We start from the raw sequence: 17,774 nt of genomic DNA, 5'->3' as shown, positions 1-17,774 counted from the left end.
ATCTAGATTTATCTAGATAACTAGACTTGTTTATCTAGAATTATCTGGATTATTTACGGTTCTTGTTAAGTCTTAAAGATGTTAATAAATCTTCTATGTCGTTAGCTTAAAATATTAAGTAAGGGATGTCTTGATTCACGTAGCGTACAAGTAGAATATAAACTAATTTAGGGCATATAATCTCAAAGCTGGTTATTACTAGACTTTTATTTTTCTTTATTTTTTAAGATTTTATTTATTTATCAGAGAGAGAGAGAGCGCACAAGCAGGGGGAGCAGCAGGCAGAGGGAGAAGGAGAAGCAGACTCCCTGCTCAGCGGGGAGCCCGATGGATCATGACCTGAGGGGAAGGGGATGCTTAACCTAACCAACTGAGCCACCCAGGTGCCCCTTGTTATTTTCATTCTAAAGTTCCATAGGGGAGGGGAAGTACAAAGATGCAACAAATGGGCTGTTTGTTTGGTCTGCTCTGGTAGAGAGTTGGGAAGCAGAGTGGGAGCTTATTCTGTCTGCCAGGTCATAGGAAAACCACCGTTAGACCACAAGGAGTTGGGGACCATATGATGGGCAAAACAGATGACTTTGGCAGATTATTGAATTTGGAATGAAATGACATAAGCAATGGCTCTGGATGCAAGCACTGATAGATGGGATAGAAATTCAAAGAGGGAACATAGGAGGAACTTGAAGTAGGAGGAGGCCCAGATCCTGGATTTGGGGAATAAGAGACTGAATTTTCAAAAAGTTTTTGCTTTAGGGGTTGAAGAAGTAGTAGAAAGCTGAGGTGGGGGACTGAATTAGGTCCTGGCTGGAAAATACAAGCTATCCTTACGTGTTAAGCTGGTGTGTGAACATCCACTTACATCAGAGGCATTTTTGTGTGAAGCTGGCATAATGGGAACTTTTCTTTTGTGTATTTATGATAGCTAAGTCTCTGGAAGCTGGTAAGATTGGCTGACATTTTAGGAAAAGAGTTGGATTTGGAGCTGTGGGTGGGATATTCCTTTAGCCAGTGGAAGCCAATTTGAAATATTCTTCAGAGGACTTCTTTGGTCTGATCTGTAGTTCTTTTTCCCTTTTTGTTGGAACATACCTGCTACTAAAAAACCCTGCAAATTTAAAGGCAAAATTTGGTAAGTTTGTTTCTTATGTTTTCATGTGCTCCCTCCTTCTGATGTGAAAAAATTTTTTTCCCTTACTGCCATGATTGATTATTTTTATAGCACCTCTGCAAGTTCCCCAGAGAGCCCAAGGTACTCTGCATTTATCCATTGGGAGAGAGAATTTTTCATTTCAGAGGAATAAATTGAGGCATTAGAAAGATTGAGCTGATTGTCAGGATTATAGGATGGTGGAGCCCTATTTCATAATCTATCCCTTCAGTTTTTTCCTTTTGCTTCCACATGGTGGTCAGCTTTTGTTTGTCTGACTCTCTCCTTCTGAAAATCCACATTGCTGAGAAAATGAGATGATCTTGTGAAAAGCAGAAGCATCTGCTTTTCCCCATCTAAAACCTGATTAGAGCTGCCTCTTCTCCACTGCTAGTTTTGTTCCTAAAACTCATTTTGGATGTATTTTCTACCTTGTGTTTTTGAGGGTTGTGTATGTGTGTGTTTTCCCTAATGACATTCATTTTTAATGATCTTCATGCACTGTTTCTTTTTTAAAGATTTTATTATTTATTTAAGAGAGAGAGAGCGCTCAAGCACACAAGTGGGGCAGGAGGGGCAGAGGGAGAGGGAGAGGCAGGCTCCCCGCTGAGCAGGGAGCCCTATGCAGGCTCGGTCCCAGGACCCTGGGATCATGACCTGAGCTAAAGGCAGATGCTTAACTGACTGAGCCATGCAGGCACCCCCATATACTGTTTCAATGGAAAGCTACAGAGATTTTAAAATCAAGTAAAATCTCTCCATTTGCTTAGAGCAGTTCTAGGCTGGAGGGACTTTGACCATGCAGAGAGGATGAAATGATTTTACATTTCTTTACAAAGAAACTCGTTGTCATGGTTATATTTCTTTCAGTTTCCATAACAACAGAATGAGCAAAACCTTAGAATTAAAAACAAAAGCTAGAACCCAGCCCTTTCCTTCCCTGTCTTTCCTTTCCTGTAAATTTACTAATCTCTATGATATCATATTTGACTGGCTGGACACTTAGATTTGGGAAGAGTATTCATAGTGCCACCCTTAAGATGGGACAGATATTTAGCCAGAATCTTCTGGCTAAAACTCTAAAATTTTATAGGGTTTTCCTCAGGACCCCAATGCCCTCTTAAGGATCGCCCTTTTTTGTGGTACAACCAGAAGAGTAATTTAGAGGTGACTTTCCAGCTTTAGAGACAGCTGTCTTCATAAGAATCTCCTCTCCTAACTTGCTTCAGATAAAGGAAGAATGCTGCTTTCCTTTGAACTGTCCCTGTGCTAGAGATGTGGCTTGTCATTCTTAAGTGTGCATTTTTAGAGCTGGGTTGTGACACTTTGTGGAATCTGAGAGGTAGATTCTTTTTTTTTTTTTTTTTTTAAGATTTTATTTATTTGAGGGGTGCCTGGGTGGCTCAGTCAGTTAAGTGTCTGCCTTCGGCACGGGTCATGATCCCAGGGACCTGGGATCGAGCTCTGAGTTGGGCTCCCTGCTCAGTGGGGAGACTGCTTCTCCCATCTCCCCGTGCCCCTCTCCCCTGCTTTTGCCTTCTCTCTCTCGCTCTCAAATAAAGATCTTTTTTTTTTTTTTTAAGATTTTATTTATTTATTTGACAGAGACAGACACAGCGAGAGAGGGAACATAAGCAGGGGGAGTGGGACAGGGAGAGGCAGGCTTAACGAGCCACCCAGGCACCCCTGGGAGGTAGATTCTAACCTTAAGGGCTTTTCTGGCCACTGTTTTTATGATTCATCCTCCTCTTTTTCCCTGCTCCCAGATGATTGGGAGAATGTATTTATATAATATGGGAAGATGTGGGTGGTATCGTCTGTTTAATGATAGGTTATCATCATGTTGGACTCCAACTAAACTGACACTACCTGAGGAGCAATATTTTTACATACTTTAATTTACACGTCTTGAGGAATACCATAAAATGACTTCACTACACGTTTGTTTTTCCCTCCCCAAGGTAGCATTTATTAAATATACGTGGAGGTGATTTTTGTCTTTTTCTTGTTCCAGTGTTCAAAACAAACAAAACCACTTTTTTCTTTCTTTCTCATTGAGAATCTGGTCTTACTAGCTGTGTCTGCATTACTCTCTGTGCTCTCTCTTGCCATGACCATCTGGGTCTTTTAGAGAATATAACTTTTACACTTTTCTACTCTTAAAGGAAACTGGTGGTGACAAAAGAGAAGGAGAAGAAAGTGGGACTGTATACGATCTATGTGAATCCTGCCAATACCCACCAGTTTGCAGTGGGTGGACGAGATCAGTTTGTAAGGTGAGTCTGGCTCTTTTGTGTCTTTGAGAGTTTGAGACTGATGCATTGGGTACCAGCAGCTATCCTTTGTGGAACAGTGTGAATGGCCTCGGAATCCATTAACCACCATCTTGAATTTTTTACCATCTTCCAAAGAGTTTAAGCTTCTTCTGAGCATTCTGTTCCCTGATGTAACAGTAACAATCCCTGAGGGATAGCTTAACTTATTATAGAGAGTGTCAAGTTGGTTTTTTTTTTTTTTTTTTTTAAGATTTTTTTTTTTTGAGAGAGAGAACGAGAGAGAGCATGGGGTAGGGGAGGGGGCAGAGGGAGAAGCAGACTTCCTACTGAGCAAGGAGCCTAACGCCGGGCTCGATCCCAGGACCCTGGGATCATGACCTGAGCCAAAGGCAGATGCTTAACTGACTGAGCCACCCAGGCACCTGAGATTGTCACGTTTTAAAGAAGTTTGATGAATTGTGACCAAGGTCCCCACATAGCAGCTAAGACATAAATCCAGGTTTGCTAGCAATTGATGTATTAGTAAATATTTTCCACTGTTTTTTGTATATAAATTAAAGTGTACTAGAAATTTTGAATGCTGGTTTCAGATACAGAAATGATTTGAGTGGGAGTACTCAGTGTGAACTCTGAGTTTTTGACTCCCACTGTCATGAACCAGTTTTCTTTCTCTGTAGTGATATCTTTGTTACTGGGAACGTTTATTGTAACACTGGCTATTGAGGCATATCCTAAGGAAAACAAGAGTTCAGAGGTTCAATCCCCATGTGTATCACTTAGTTTCCTTCTGGCTCTTAGTCACAAACTGTATCCCCTCCCTACCCAGGTGGCTTATTTGAGCTCTGTTTCTGTGATTATACCATCCCCCTTTGCTGAGGGATCATCAGTTTGAAAAGGAGGAGGGAGAGCATCACTAGAAAAATGAATGACTTTTTGCTTTCCTGATTGAGGGGTGAAAAGCATTATCTTCCTTTTAAAATAAGAGTATTTTTTTATAATTGTATTCTGAAATTAATTTCACTGGTAAGTATCATGGGGATAGAGTAAGTTTTTAGAAATACATGAGAGATGACCTTCCCTTGTTCAAGAATCCTGCCACAAGAGAATTAGACAACTTTGTGCCTGTCTATTTTCCTGTTTCCCTTGCTTTCCAAATTCCTGTCCTTTATTCACCCAATGGCAAATGTGTAGTAGTTTTTTTGTTTTTTTGTTTTAATAAGAAGCTGTTGATCAAAAAGGGTTGTAGCTGTCAGGTGCTGCCTCCTCCAAATGGAGCATTTACTGAAATTCCTAGTTTGGATTTCCTCCTTAGAGCTCTGGATGGCTTGAAAAGTCTGTATCTGTAGATAATTCAGCCACTAGGTCCTTGATGTTTGGAGGAGACTGCAACAGTTGGCTTTATCATGAACTGCAGTTGATAATGCCTTAATCCAAAGCTGATACGTTGGCCAGGGTTAGACTAAGGCTGGAAGTCAGTTTTAACATTTTAGCACATGGAAGAATACTTAGATATTCTGTCTCTTATCAGCTCAATATCCTCTGTCCCTTTGTACATTGCAGATTTTCAGCAGATGTAAGCTATTCACTTGGCATGTGTAGATTTTGAGGCACACTGACCCTGTGCAAGCAGATGGCCCTTTGAGCACCCTAGATCTTCTCTGACATTAGGCTCATTCAGTTTCTCTGGCATCTCTTCAATTCAGCCAGTTGAGTGTCTTGGGATTTCCCCTTTCCGATTATTTCTTTGAAAGAACCTAAAGAGCTCGCCTTCCGGTACAAATTTGAAAATATTTTTGGTGAATATTTTATACCCTAGTACCATTAGCTTTCATTTCTAGCCTGAAGGAATTCCTTCAAGGGAATATAGAGAAATCGCTTACTCATCCTGAAGGCCTTTGCATCATGAATACTGAATTTTGGTTTAGTATTGTGAAGAAGCATTTAAAGGAAGCCTAGAGAGACTTGCTTTTTGGCCTATAACCGAAAAAAAGGGTGGGGGAAGAAAGGAGAAAGTAGACAAGTAGAGGTGATGGAGGTGTGGGGTGCCTACTACTAAATCCTATTTGGGTTGGTTTACGAATTGACAAGAGTGAAGAAAAGGAGACTGTATCAGATGAATGAATCCTGTGGTGGTTGGTTGACATGTAAATTTATCGGTAAAGGATTTGGTATAGGCCCTGGCTCATAAATAATAAATAGTCCCTTTGCTTTTCTGTCTTAGGCTGATATCAGCAACACTGAGAGAACACTAGATGAAGGGCAGGTGGGGTGGTGGGGGGAGAGGAGGTGAGGAAGGAAGAGAGAGGCTTAAGGTAACAAGGTAGTACGGTACCTGGAGGCCTGTGGAGATGCCATAAGGGTGTTGAGACAGTGCTAAAACCACTCTTTATTTGATTTAAAGTGTGTGAAGGGCATAGGAAGAATCAATATTGTGAAGATGTCAACTTCTTCCCAACTTGATCTGTTGATTCAGTGCAATTCCAGTAAAAATCCCAGCAAGTTATTTTATGGATATTGATAAACTGATTTTAAAGTTTATATAGAGAGGCAAGAGATCCATAAAAGCCAACACAGTATTAAAGGGGAATAACAAAGTTGGCGGACTGATGCTACCCAACTTCAAGACGTCCCGTAAAGCTACAGTCATGGAGATGGTGTAGTATTGGCAGAAGAATAGACAAATAGATGAGTGGAATAGAATAGAGAGCCCTAAACAGACACACGTAAATATAGTCAACTTATCTTTGACAGAGGTATAAAGGCAATACAGTGGAGCAGAGATAATATCTTCAACAAATGGTGCTGGAACAGCTGGGCATCCACATGTGAAAGGAATCTAGACAGACCTTATACCCTTTACTAAAACTAACTCAGATGGTCACAGACCTAAAAGTAAAACCCCAAACAATAAAACCTCTAGAAGATCACATAGGAGAAAACCTGGATGACCTTGGGTATGGTGATGCCTTTTTATTTTTGATTTAATAAATTTTTATTTTCCAAAATGTACAGTTGGTGGGCTGTGTTCATGCAGCTTCACTAGCAGCTAGGGCATCTCTACCCTTGGTGTTTCTGGTGTAAGTTACTTGAGCTCTGTGCTTTGAAACCGGTTTAATAAGTACTTCACTAAGGAGCTCCTGAAGGGCTGCCCTGGCCAGAGGACCTCAAATCTTCAGTCTCTCAGAGACAACAGCTAGAGTTAAAAGCTTATAGTTGGGAACTTCCTTATAGAGTTAGTCTTATGTCGCTTTGTCAAACAAGACCAGGTTACTGAGCTTGTCCCAAACTTTGCCTTTGGACCACTTCTTTTTGGCCTTGCCCCCAGATTTGTTCACTGGGTCTTTGTCTTTTTTGGCCGACTTTCCGGCATCTTTCTTCTTGTCATCCTTGGGAGGCATTGTGAAGCTTGGAGAGCAGCGGCCGCACCTGCAGCCTTGCTCAGATGTTGAATAAAAAGTGGTGATGCCTTCTTAGATACAGTAACAAAGACATGATTTGTGAAATAGTTGATAAGGTACACTTCGTTAAAATGAAAAACTTGTGCTCTCTGAAAGACACTGTCCGAGAGAATTAGAAGACAAACCACAGGTTGGGATTAAATATTTGCAAAAGACATATCTGATACAAGACTGTTATCTAAAATATATGAAGAACTCTTAAAACTCAACAAGAAAACAGCCCGATAAAAAATGGGTCAGAGACTTAACAGACACCTCACTGAAGAGCGTATATAGATCGCAAATAAATATATAAAAAGATGTTCCACGCCAGTGGAGACAGTGAGACAGTGGAGACAGAAAGGGAACACAAGCAGGGGGAGTGGGAGAGGGAGAAAAGCAGGCTTTCCGCCGAGCAGGGAGCCAGATGCGGGGCTCAGTCCCAGGACCCTGAGATCATGACCTGAGCTGAAGGCAGACGCTTAACGACTGAGCCACCCAGACGCACCCCCCCCAAAAAAAATTTTTTTTAAATGTCAAGGTCCTGTCCTATGCTCAGAAAATAGGGGAAGGGCGCCTGGGTGGCTCGGTCGGTTAAGCGGCTGCCTTCGGCTCAGGTCATGATCCTGGAGTCCCTGGATCGAGTCCCGCATCGGGCTCCCTGCTCGGCGGGGAGCCTGCTTCTCCCTCTGACTCTCTCCTCTCTCGTGCTGTTTCTCTCTCGCTCGCTCTCCAATAAATAAATAAATAAAATCTTTAAAAAAAAAAAAAAAAAAAGAAAATAGGGGAAAAAATTGTATTCATCTTTGTATCAGCACTGTCCAGCCCAGGAGCTGGCCAACTGTACTGCCTGTTTTGTTTGTTTTGTTTTTAAGATTTTATTTATTTGAGAGAGAAAGAGCAGGAGCTGGGGCAGGGGTAAGGGGAGAGGACTCGCAGACTCCCAGCTGAGCAGGAAGCCTGATGCTGGGCTCCATCCCAGAACCCTGAGATCATGATCTAAGCCAAAGTCAGATGCTTAACTGAGCCACGCGGATGCTCCTGCACTGCCCGTTTTTTTATAAATAAAGTTTTATTGAAACACAGCCATTGTCTTTCATTTACATATTATCCAAGGCTGCTTTCATGCTACTATGGCAGAGTTCGGTAGTTGTGACAGGGACAACATGGCCTGCCAGCTTAAGATATTTACTATCTTGCCATTTAAGATCAAACTTGCCAACCCCTGGTCTAGCGTCCTATCTAGAATATAGTAGGTTCTTCTTAAATAATTATGGAAGAAAGGGGAAAGAAGTTAAGGATTTGCTCATAAAGAGGAAGGGCAGAGAGCCTTAGATACTGACGAACACTGAATGGTCCATACACCAAAAATATCGAATACTTAAATATGTTTTACTAACTTGCTGACTTACAAAGTTTATGATGGCTTAGTGACATTTAAGAGCTGTTGATTTAGATTTTGTTTAGAGGAAAAACATCAGATTATCAGATGCTGTGTTTGCTGAGGAGGAGTAATTGGCAGTACAGCAGTCTCCTGTTTGTCTTTTCGTTTTTGGGGGTTCATTTAGTAAAGATTTCCAGATAATTCTCTTAATGCAGGATATTAAGCAAGAAGTTGTGGAGAATACAAACATGTATTGATTCATTCATCTATTCATCCAGCGTTTACTGAGCATCTCCTATGTGCTAGACACACACTTGACTAGACAGACTTTGCCTTTAAGGAGTGTTTTGGAGAAAGGCGTATATTAAGGATTGAAAATATTAAGAAAACACCCAGGATTACTCAGCTACTCAGTAGCAGACTACTAAGTAGCAGAGTTAGTATTTGAACTCCAATCAGACTCCTTAAACATGGGAGAAACCATTTCTCCCATTCTGTTCTTTCTCACAGAGGAAATACTCAAAATGGGAAATGAGTATTTCATTTCAGGTAGAGGGGCCGGTGTGTGTAGAGGTAGAAACCCCAGCTGTGACACGGTGTGTTCAAGGAAGCCTTGCTTTTTTGTTTTGTTTGTTCTTGTATCACATATAGGATCTTTGAGAAGAGATGGAGAGTCCTACTAAGGAGTTTGGACTTTATTTAGTAGAAAATACAGAATCACTGAAGAGATTTTAAGCAGGGAATTTACATAAAATGTTGCATTTTAGAATAATTCTGGGGACAGCATGAGCAAGGAAGTCAGTTAGAAGGATACTACAAATAATCTAGGCAAAACCTCCCTGTAGGCCATAGTTTGCCTACGTACAGTCAGAGGAGAACTTCAGACCAAACCTCCGGGGAATATCAGCATTTAAGAGCTAAAGACAGACAAGCTCATGAACACCATGAAGGGGTGGTTGACCATCAAGGAAGGCAGCGGTTTTAGGGAAGGCGTAGTGAACGATGTCAAGAGGAGAGAGAGAGGCCTGAAGAGTAGACTGTGGGTGGAGGCTGTCAGGCCACTGGTGACTTGAGCCAGGGAAGTCTCACTGGTGGGTTGAGGGCCAAAGCTAGATTGGAATGGATTGAGAAGGGAACAGGATATGAAGTGAAAACACTAAATGCAGATTGCTCTTTTCAGTAATTTGACTACGAGAGGGAAGGACAGAAAGAGCAGTAGTGGGAAGTCGGCAGAGGAGGGTTTAGGAAATGGGCAGATAGGCACGAGGAAGAGGTTGAGGACTCACGGAAAGAGGTCCTCGGAGGAGTGGAAAGAGCAGCTATGGGGAGGAAGCACACAGGCGGTGGCTTGTTGCTCCTGTGTGTCCAGCACCTGGCAGGATACCCGGCTGATGACATCTGTCCTAGGTGTCGGAAGGAATGGTCAGAGTTTGGATCGCAGAGATGAGGAAAGGGGACACTGGTTGGATGGGAATAAAGGCAGGAGAGAAGTCTTGAGGAGATCCTGGGGGGGTTTGTAATCGTCACTGTGAGGAGCGAGAGGGAGACCAGGCCAAGTCAGAGGCCAAGAGAGGCTTGAAGACCCACGGACTTCTAGGAGCGGGGCCTCTGTAGCAATAAAGGCTGCTGGGGAGTTTTCAGTAGAAATAAGTAGTAAGCGATTCAAAACTGAGAGGAGAGAGAAGGCCTTTCAGGTTAATGTGATTTAGGATTACTGCTTGAACTGGGGAGTGTCTGGATAAGAGTCAGGATTCAGAAAGGGCTGGGAGAAGGAGGGCCTTCAGGGAAGAGCGGGAGCCAGAATCTTAGTGGGGTGATGATGTCCTTTATCTGTCCTGACATCCAGCTGACTGCTGTTCTTGCCACTACTTTGCAGTTCAAGGGGTCACTTTGTAAGTTGTTGTTTTGGTTTGTTTTAAGATTTTATTTATTTATTTGACAGAGAGAGAACACAAGTAGGAAGAGTGGGAGAGGGACAAGCAGGCTCCCCGCTGAACAGGGAGCCTGATGTGGGACCCAGTCCCAGGACCCCGGGATCATGACCTGAGCTGGAGGCAGATGTTTAACCACTGAGCCACCCAGACGCCCCGTTTGTAAGTTTTAACATTCTATTGTTTCTTCCATTATAGGATTTACGACCAGAGGAAAATTGATGAGAACGAGAACAATGGAGTGCTCAAGAAATTCTGTCCTCATCACCTGGTAAGATTCATGAGGGGCCAGTGGTTCCCAGCTTTCCTGACTCAACTCCAAGGCTGCCCCCAAAAGTGTTGGCCTGGTGGGAGGAGCTTGGACTTTCGAGTCAGTTCCCTGGATTTGAATCCCGGCTCCACCACTTACCAGCTTTGTGCTCTTGGGCAGTCACTTCACCTCCGTTAGCCTAGGTTTTCTTATTGACAGAGTGTAGAGAGGTAAAGATCATTGCCTTGCCCCGTGATGGTGAGGCCCAAGGAGATGAGAGTGTGTGTCACGTGGCTAGTACGCGGAAAAGCACCAGCAGAAAGCCCTCTCCCCTGAGCTGGCCACATCGCACTGGTTGTATTCCTGTCTCTGTCTCTGTCTCTCTCTCACCCTCTGGGAGAAGATAGTGGGGAGTGTGAAGGAGAACCTGTTTCCTGAAGGTGGTGTAACAGGTGGGGGGGTGGGGCATCAGTCGGTATCTGCTCCTTATTGCAGGTGAACAGTGAGTCCAAAGCAAACATCACCTGTCTCGTGTACAGCCACGACGGCACAGGTACGTGCGCAGGGCCCAGCTGCTAGGCTGGCACGCCCCCTCCGTCTGGGGAGCTGCTGAGCCCGCGAGGCACGCGCCTCCAGTGCTCACCGCTGTGCTCCAGCTCCAAGCGGAGCGGCTGGGGAGTAGCTGCTGACGGTGAGCACAGAGCGGGAGGACGCAGCAGAGGACCCTTGGAGATGCCAGGCGCCACTTGCAGAATGCTGCCGATGAGATTTGGCAGGGCCTGCCCTGAAGCCCAGGCTCCGTGCCTGAGCAGGTGCTTATGCGTCTGGCTCGCTCTTGAGTTAATGGGTGTGATCTTCCTGAGCATTCTGCTACCCCTGGGTTGGCAGTGTGTTCTTAGTCTACCCTGGACGCCCGATCTGCCTGCAGCTCCAGCTGAGTGAGATGGGTGCTCTACCTGGGTATTCGGAGGGGGCACCACTGGCAAGAAGCTGCACCCCAGCCCCCAGCTCCTGGTCCCGGCTCTTTTTCAGCCTTTGCCTTCACTGCTGTGTGCTTGTTCTTGGCAGAGCTCCTGGCCAGCTACAATGACGAAGACATTTACCTCTTCAACTCCTCTCACAGCGATGGGGCCCAGTATGTGAAGCGATATAAGGGCCACAGGAATAATGCCACAGGTGAGCCAGTCTTTCTCGTTGCTGTCTGTTGGCCTGGGGAACGGCAGCATTTCATTCAGGCTGTACAGATCAGAACGACCTAAAGGACAGGGCAGCCTGTCGGAGCAGTGAGAGTATGTTCCTCCTTGGGCTGGAGCTTTCACAGGCCTGCTGTGCTCGAGCGCAGGGCACCTGGAGCCTCTCTCACCGCAGCGATGTGACCTCATTTGGGCATAAGGAGACTTGAGTGACTGTGTTTTTCTTAAGATTTCGGGTAACTTCAGGCTTAGCGGGCTTGTTAGGGAATCTGGGAAAGCCCTCCTCAGTCTGGGGTACTGAATTGCCTGAAATCGGGGCGGGGGGGCGGGAAGTGAGCTGCTAGCTCTAGGGCAGAGGAGGTTTTGAATGAGGCAGAGGAGGAGGCGTGGTGTGAGCGCCTCCTGCCCAGTCTGCGGCGAAGACTGGCCGTGTGTGTTCTGGGTGTGGTTCCTGCGCTTGGCTGCACCGCGGAGTCACCTGCCGATCTTTAAAGCCTGGCTTCTACCCCCAGACATTCTGATTTAATTGGGATGGGGTACAGCTTGATAGAGGTCTTTTAAAAGCTCCCTGTGTGACTCTAATGTACAGAAAAGTTGGGGTGGCCACTGCTCTTTGTTGTCGACACCGCTCCTAACAGGTATCTGTCATAATTTTGACTTGGAGAGAGCAGTGACTTGTCCTTTCTCTTCTGAGCTGGTGAGGTGAGCAGGAGAACCGGTGCTTGGAACTTAGTCCACAGGCGGACAGAAACTGAGTGCAGTCCCATGACGGCCATGGAACTGCACAGAGTCTCTGGGACACCCAGCTTCTCTTAGTAATTCCAGGGAGCGGAGCCGTGTCATTCAGTCTTGGTAGCAAGCACGGTTCAGATGCTTCTGACAGGCAGTTGTGGCCTAGACCTCCCTCATTCTCAGGCCAGCTGACGGATGGCCCAGGAAGCAGACAAGGTGGTACTAAGGGAGTACACCTAGGGTGATCCTCGGGCGTAGGAGAGGGCTGCCTAGGAGTGGGCAGGGCTGGGGTGGTTCAGGCTGGGACTAGTAAGGCATCCCTGAGGCCAGAAGTGCTCCACAGTTCTCGGTGCTCTATAGGGCGGAGACCAGTGAGACTGAGGCTGCTGCTGAGGGACTACAGCCCCTCGGCCCCGTGGAGCTCTTTGGGGGCCTAGAAACAGTCTCTGGGACTGACATGATTCTTGGTCTGTCTGTTATATACACACAGTCCCTTGATTTGTTTTGTGGAAATGAAAGGCATTCTTTGGCTCTTAGCTGACTTAGAGTTTGTGAATAACTAAAGTCCCTATGAGGTAAATATATACAGGCCTGATGCCAACTCTCATGTGGTCTCTTCCCTCATTTATCATTTCAGTAAAAGGCGTCAATTTCTATGGCCCCAAGAGTGAGTTTGTGGTGAGCGGCAGTGACTGCGGGCACATCTTCCTCTGGGAGAAGGCATCCTGCCAGATCGTTCAGTTCATGGAGGGGGACAAGGGAGGCGTGGTGAGTACGCTGCGTTCAGCTGGCTGGCTCGCTGCTCTCTCGCCGGTAAGGTAGGTGCGAGCAGGGCCACACAGTTCTCGCACCAGGGCAGCATGGTGCCGCATCTCTGGGGTCTAGCCAGGACAGTAACGGCGGTAGAGTCTGGGGCTGCTGAGGTTTGGGTGGAATCCTGGCTTCCTTTTTCTGTCTTCTCCCTCTCTAAGGCATGGTTTAGTGAGGAGAGAAAGGGATCTTGGGAAAAACCTCTGGCCTGAATGAGGGATCTCTAGGCAGGCACCTTTTCTAAAAGAAAAGCATTGGAGTTGAGGGCGCTCCATCCTGCAGTGTGCCAGAGGGGCCTCCGCTCCGTGCCTTGTGCCTCATCCCGTAGGGTAGCCAAGTAGTGATCTTGTAGAGATCCTGGGTCAGCGGATACAAGCTAGAAGGAGCTAATAGGGACAGAGCAAACGTGGCAAAATATTTTAATTTTTTAAAATTTTTATTTATTTTTTTAAAATAATGACTGAGCAGCCTGCTATGCAGGCTGTGATCCTATCACAGACCACCTGTCCTTTGAATTCTAGACCGCCTGCACAGAGGCAGGGCCAAAAAGAAGCCTGAGGATCCTGAGTTGGGGAGTGAAGCGTGGTCAGCTTCTACAGTGCATCTAGCTAACCATGTATTTTTTTCTTTTTTGAGACCCAGAGTTAGGAAGGGAGTTGAGTGGCTTCCTACTGTAAGTTTTTTGGACTGCAGAAGATCTGAAAGAGGCAGTGTGGGAGACTGCCTTGTACCGATTTCCTTAGGCAGTCTGGTGAAGGGCCCCTAGGGAGTGGCTGAGACAGCTTGGTTTCTCTTCAGTTCCATTCCTTCTAAGCTTTGGGGGGTGCAGAGAGTCCAGCCATCTCTTCATGAGGCTCATCCTGAGAGTGCTGGTGGAATTTAAAATGGTTCCCTGCAATCAGGCTCCCTTTCCTTGTGTGTTTCTTGTCCTAGTGTGAAGTTACTTCAGACTGTTTTCTGGTTTTGTCTAAATTTTTGGGACTTGGGGCCAGTACAGATCCGAGGCTTCTGCGGCCTGAACGAGAGGGGTCCCGAGCCTGAAGGTGTATCTCCCTGTAGCCTGCTTCGTGTCCTACTCTCCCGTAGGTCCTCTTCTGTCATCTGCAGGGAACAAACTAAAACACTGGAGTCTCCATGAGAATTCTGCAGTAGGCGTATAGTCAAAAGGAAGTCAGAAGGGGCCAGTGAATCCTTTCTAGATCATAAACTGTCTTGCGTTCTGTTCCAGAGAGACGCAGGGCTGAATGCCCTCCCCCAGGCCAGCACTTGTCCATTCTCCCAGACCACTCTGCAGGCCAGTTTGCTTTCACCTCAGCCAGAATCAGAGTCTGGTGATGCATCTAGGTGCTCAGGTGGGGAGGGCACCTGCTTGCGATGGGTGGGCTCCAAGCCTGGATTGAGTGGTCACAAGAGTGAGAAACTAGAACAAGAGATAGAGAGACTGTACCCTGAAACAAGGTTCCCGGCTTGTGCTTGCCCCTGTGTGAGCTTGATGATCTGTGTGTCCCCACTTGACCCCTCTGTTGTTTGGTCCTAACTTCCCTGCAGTGGGTCATCCAGGCACCAGCCGCAAGAGCAGATTCAGAGCAGCTCATCATAAAGTAGAATATATTAGAACCAGAAGGCATCTTAGAAATTCTCATCTGCCTTGCCTAGGTCTCTCGACTCTGGTTTTGGCTCAGACTCTAGTCCTTTCTTTGTTCCCATTCAGGGACAGGGGTGGGGGATGACATCAGAGGACAGTCCTTAGTCTCCCAGAGCACTTCGCTGCCCCTTCCTATCCCTGTGTCCCCCAGGCCAGTCCTCTTAAGGCTGGAGCTCTTGGCTCTGCTCACGCTTGTTACTGACAGGGTAAGTCCTGGCGTTCAGACCTGGCCCAGAAGCTCTCTGTCGGCTCCCCCGGCGGGCTCCAACCCAGGTACTGTGTGCTACTGACTCTTAACTCCTCTTTCCCTTGGCTTTGCCCTTAGTCTTAAGTCCCAAGGAATTTCTTCTCTGTGCTTTCTGATTTTACTGACATGCTCAAGGAGAGCTAGGTCAGAATAGAGGGGTTAGCGAAGGCTTACCAGGAGGTGGATGAATGAGTTCAGGTTTGTATGTGTAAGTTGTCACGTATCTTTTGATCATATTCTCAGGCAGTGGAGTCCCTGTCTAGTGCCTACTCCTGCTGCAGATGCCGGAAACTTCCACACTGCCTAAGAGAGCCCCAGTGTAAACTTTGCGATGAGCTGACATGGGGAGTGAGAAAAGGAGAAGAGAAATGGGGTTTCTGCTTTATTCTTAGGCTCAGGCTTTAGCTTCAGTCTTTTCTGGAGCATTTTTATTTACTTATAAAATGGAAGAACAAAGAAGATTGGAAGTCTGTGGGTCAGTTTTATTTTCCATGCTGCCCCCAGTTTCCCCTCAGCTGCTCCCTCTGCGCGTGCAGGCCAGGCAGAAGAGCCTGGTCCAGAGAGAAGTAAAAGATAAAAGAGGCTTTTTGCCAGCGGTTGTTTTTTTGGCCTACAGGGCAGCTGCAAGGCGGGATGGGATGGGATGGGGGGGCGGGTGAGGAGCGGCTAGGACCACACCCTCTTCCTTCCGGGTGCTTTTCCTATCTATTCCTCATCTGACTGAAAGCCCGAAAATGCTTTATTAGCATGGGAGCTGCCTGCCCTGCCCCTGCCCTGCCCCTGCCCTGCCCTACCATTTGGAAGGCTGATGTTTCCAAGTCAGACAGCAGGGGGCATGGGTGCCTCCAGACAGAAGGAAGCTGCCTAAGCCAGAAGGCCTGCCTGTCTGCGGGAGAACCTTTCTCCTGCTCAGTGACTATACCCAGAGGTGGCTGATACGGACACCGTGGGTGCCTGCGGAAGCTATCGCCCTACACTGTGCCACCCTTTAGCTGAGCCTGTTGGGCTTTCGGGGCAGACAGCAGGGTGCTGTACCCTGGGGCGCGCAGGGTTCACAAGCATACCTGAGCCTCCACTACCTGCTCACTCCCCAGCTCCGCCTCTTCCCAGCCTGTGCCTCCCTCCAGTTTGAGTCCACAGCGCCAAGGGAATGTAATTGTCCCTGGACTCTTTTCTGGGGGTTCTGCGGCAGCTGTTGCTTTCTTCATTTTTAAAAATTTATTTGCCATTTGGTGAAAGCCACGGAGAGGTTTTTGTTTTGTTTTGTTTTGTTTTGTTTTGTTTTGTTTTCCCCCAGCCTTGGGCAAGTTGGAGCTGTGGAATCCGGAGTGGATGAGGTCATCCGGACCTCACTGCCTTTTTGTGAAGCCAGCAGTAAGCTTGGCCAGTCACCCGCCCACCCCTAGGGCTGTGTCTAGGGTGAGGCCACCCCTACCTATACTTAGGAAATGAGAGATGGGCCTGGTCTTATACCCAGTCTGTGTCCAGTGTTTCTTCCACCCCCAGGGCCCTTGGCCTACGCTCATGATGGTTGGGCCTGCCTTCCAGCAGCTGCCTCAGCTCTGATTGAGGACTGTGTTTGGCTCAAGGTGAGTAGTGGTTTTTTAAGCCCTATTCCCATACACCCCTGAGCTTGTGCTTTCCTTTCTTCCTGACCAGGTAAACTGTCTCGAGCCCCACCCTCACCTGCCTGTACTGGCAACCAGTGGCCTCGACCATGATGTCAAGATCTGGGCACCCACAGCTGAAACTTCCACCGAGCTGACAGGGCTGAAGGACGTGAGTAGCTGACTGCAGATGTCCACGTTACATTTTGAGTCTTCGTTGTCACGGGAAGGAATAGCCGCCTGCCCAGTTCTTTAAAGGCACTGCTCTAACACCGCCCCCGCCTCCCCCCCCCCCCCCCCACGCCATTGCTGGGACTGCTGCTCGGGGAGTAGTCCCAACGCAGGGGTTCAGGGGCAGCTGCGGAGTGCCTCTAGTTCACTGTGGAGTGGGGGTGCGGTGTCTTGAGGAAGAATCATTCTATTTTAGAGCTTCCCAGGCTTCTCAGTGGATAAACCTGGCTCATACTTTCTTGATGTAATCTAGCTCCCCTTCAGGTTAACAGTTCCTAAAAGAAGTTTTCACTGGGATAGAAAGCCAGTCTTTTCTGATCAGGTCCAGGGTTCCTGTTCATTACCCACCCCCAACCCCCAACCCTACAACCCTGTTTGGTTCCAGGTGATAAAGAAGAACAAACGGGAGCGGGATGAAGATAGCTTGCACCACACCGACCTGTTCGATAGTCACATGCTCTGGTTCCTCATGCATCACCTGAGACAGAGACGCCACCACCGGGTAAGCTGACGTAGGAGGTGAGCTCCCAAGGGCAGTGACGCTCTCGAGGGTGAAACATTCCAGTGCACGCTTCCTCGCTACTTTAGAAAGAGATCAGGTGGTTTTGGTGGGGTGTCCGATCCATTCTCTTCCATCCCCTTCAGAGCCCTGATGTAGCCTTAGAAGAACCATCGGGCAAAATGGGCGGTGTCTGCTTTCTGTTCCCCATCGCCACGCACAAGAGTGCTGTCTTCATAAGTGAAGGCAGAGCATGAGGGTGGGGAAGGAGTTGAGAATAGGGTGACCTGCCTATGGCCCTAGCAGCGTGATGGCAGCGCATCTCGTCTGGTCTCGGAAGCTAAGCAGGGTCGGGCCCGGTCAGGACTTGGATGAGAATAGG

The 17,774-nt window shown here is 47.0% G+C and overlaps 1 protein-coding gene and 1 pseudogene across 7 annotated transcripts in view; one reads left to right on the top strand and one right to left on the bottom strand.

Moving 5' to 3' along the window:
• DCAF8 (DDB1 and CUL4 associated factor 8) overlaps nucleotides 1–17,774 on the top strand; it is a 40,307-nt gene that overhangs the window by 20,283 nt on the left and 2,250 nt on the right. For all 7 annotated transcript variants that reach the window (XM_021682063.1, XM_021682064.1, XM_021682066.1 and 4 more), the window contains 7 exons: nucleotides 3,316–3,426; nucleotides 10,377–10,449; nucleotides 10,924–10,981; nucleotides 11,497–11,604; nucleotides 12,991–13,121; nucleotides 16,715–16,834; nucleotides 17,279–17,395. In XM_021682063.1, the coding sequence (XP_021537738.1) occupies nucleotides 3,316–3,426; nucleotides 10,377–10,449; nucleotides 10,924–10,981; nucleotides 11,497–11,604; nucleotides 12,991–13,121; nucleotides 16,715–16,834; nucleotides 17,279–17,395 (718 nt within the window). The remainder of the gene's footprint in view (nucleotides 1–3,315; nucleotides 3,427–10,376; nucleotides 10,450–10,923; nucleotides 10,982–11,496; nucleotides 11,605–12,990; nucleotides 13,122–16,714; nucleotides 16,835–17,278; nucleotides 17,396–17,774) is intronic.
• Nucleotides 6,453–6,824, bottom strand: LOC110573531 (annotated as a pseudogene).

The sequence above is a fragment of the Neomonachus schauinslandi genome, chromosome 6 (assembly GCF_002201575.2).
Source record: "Neomonachus schauinslandi chromosome 6, ASM220157v2, whole genome shotgun sequence".
Lineage (NCBI taxonomy): Eukaryota > Metazoa > Chordata > Mammalia > Carnivora > Phocidae > Neomonachus > Neomonachus schauinslandi.
The sequence above is the reverse complement of the archived record's forward strand: the minus strand, read 5'-3'. Positions and strand labels throughout refer to the sequence as shown.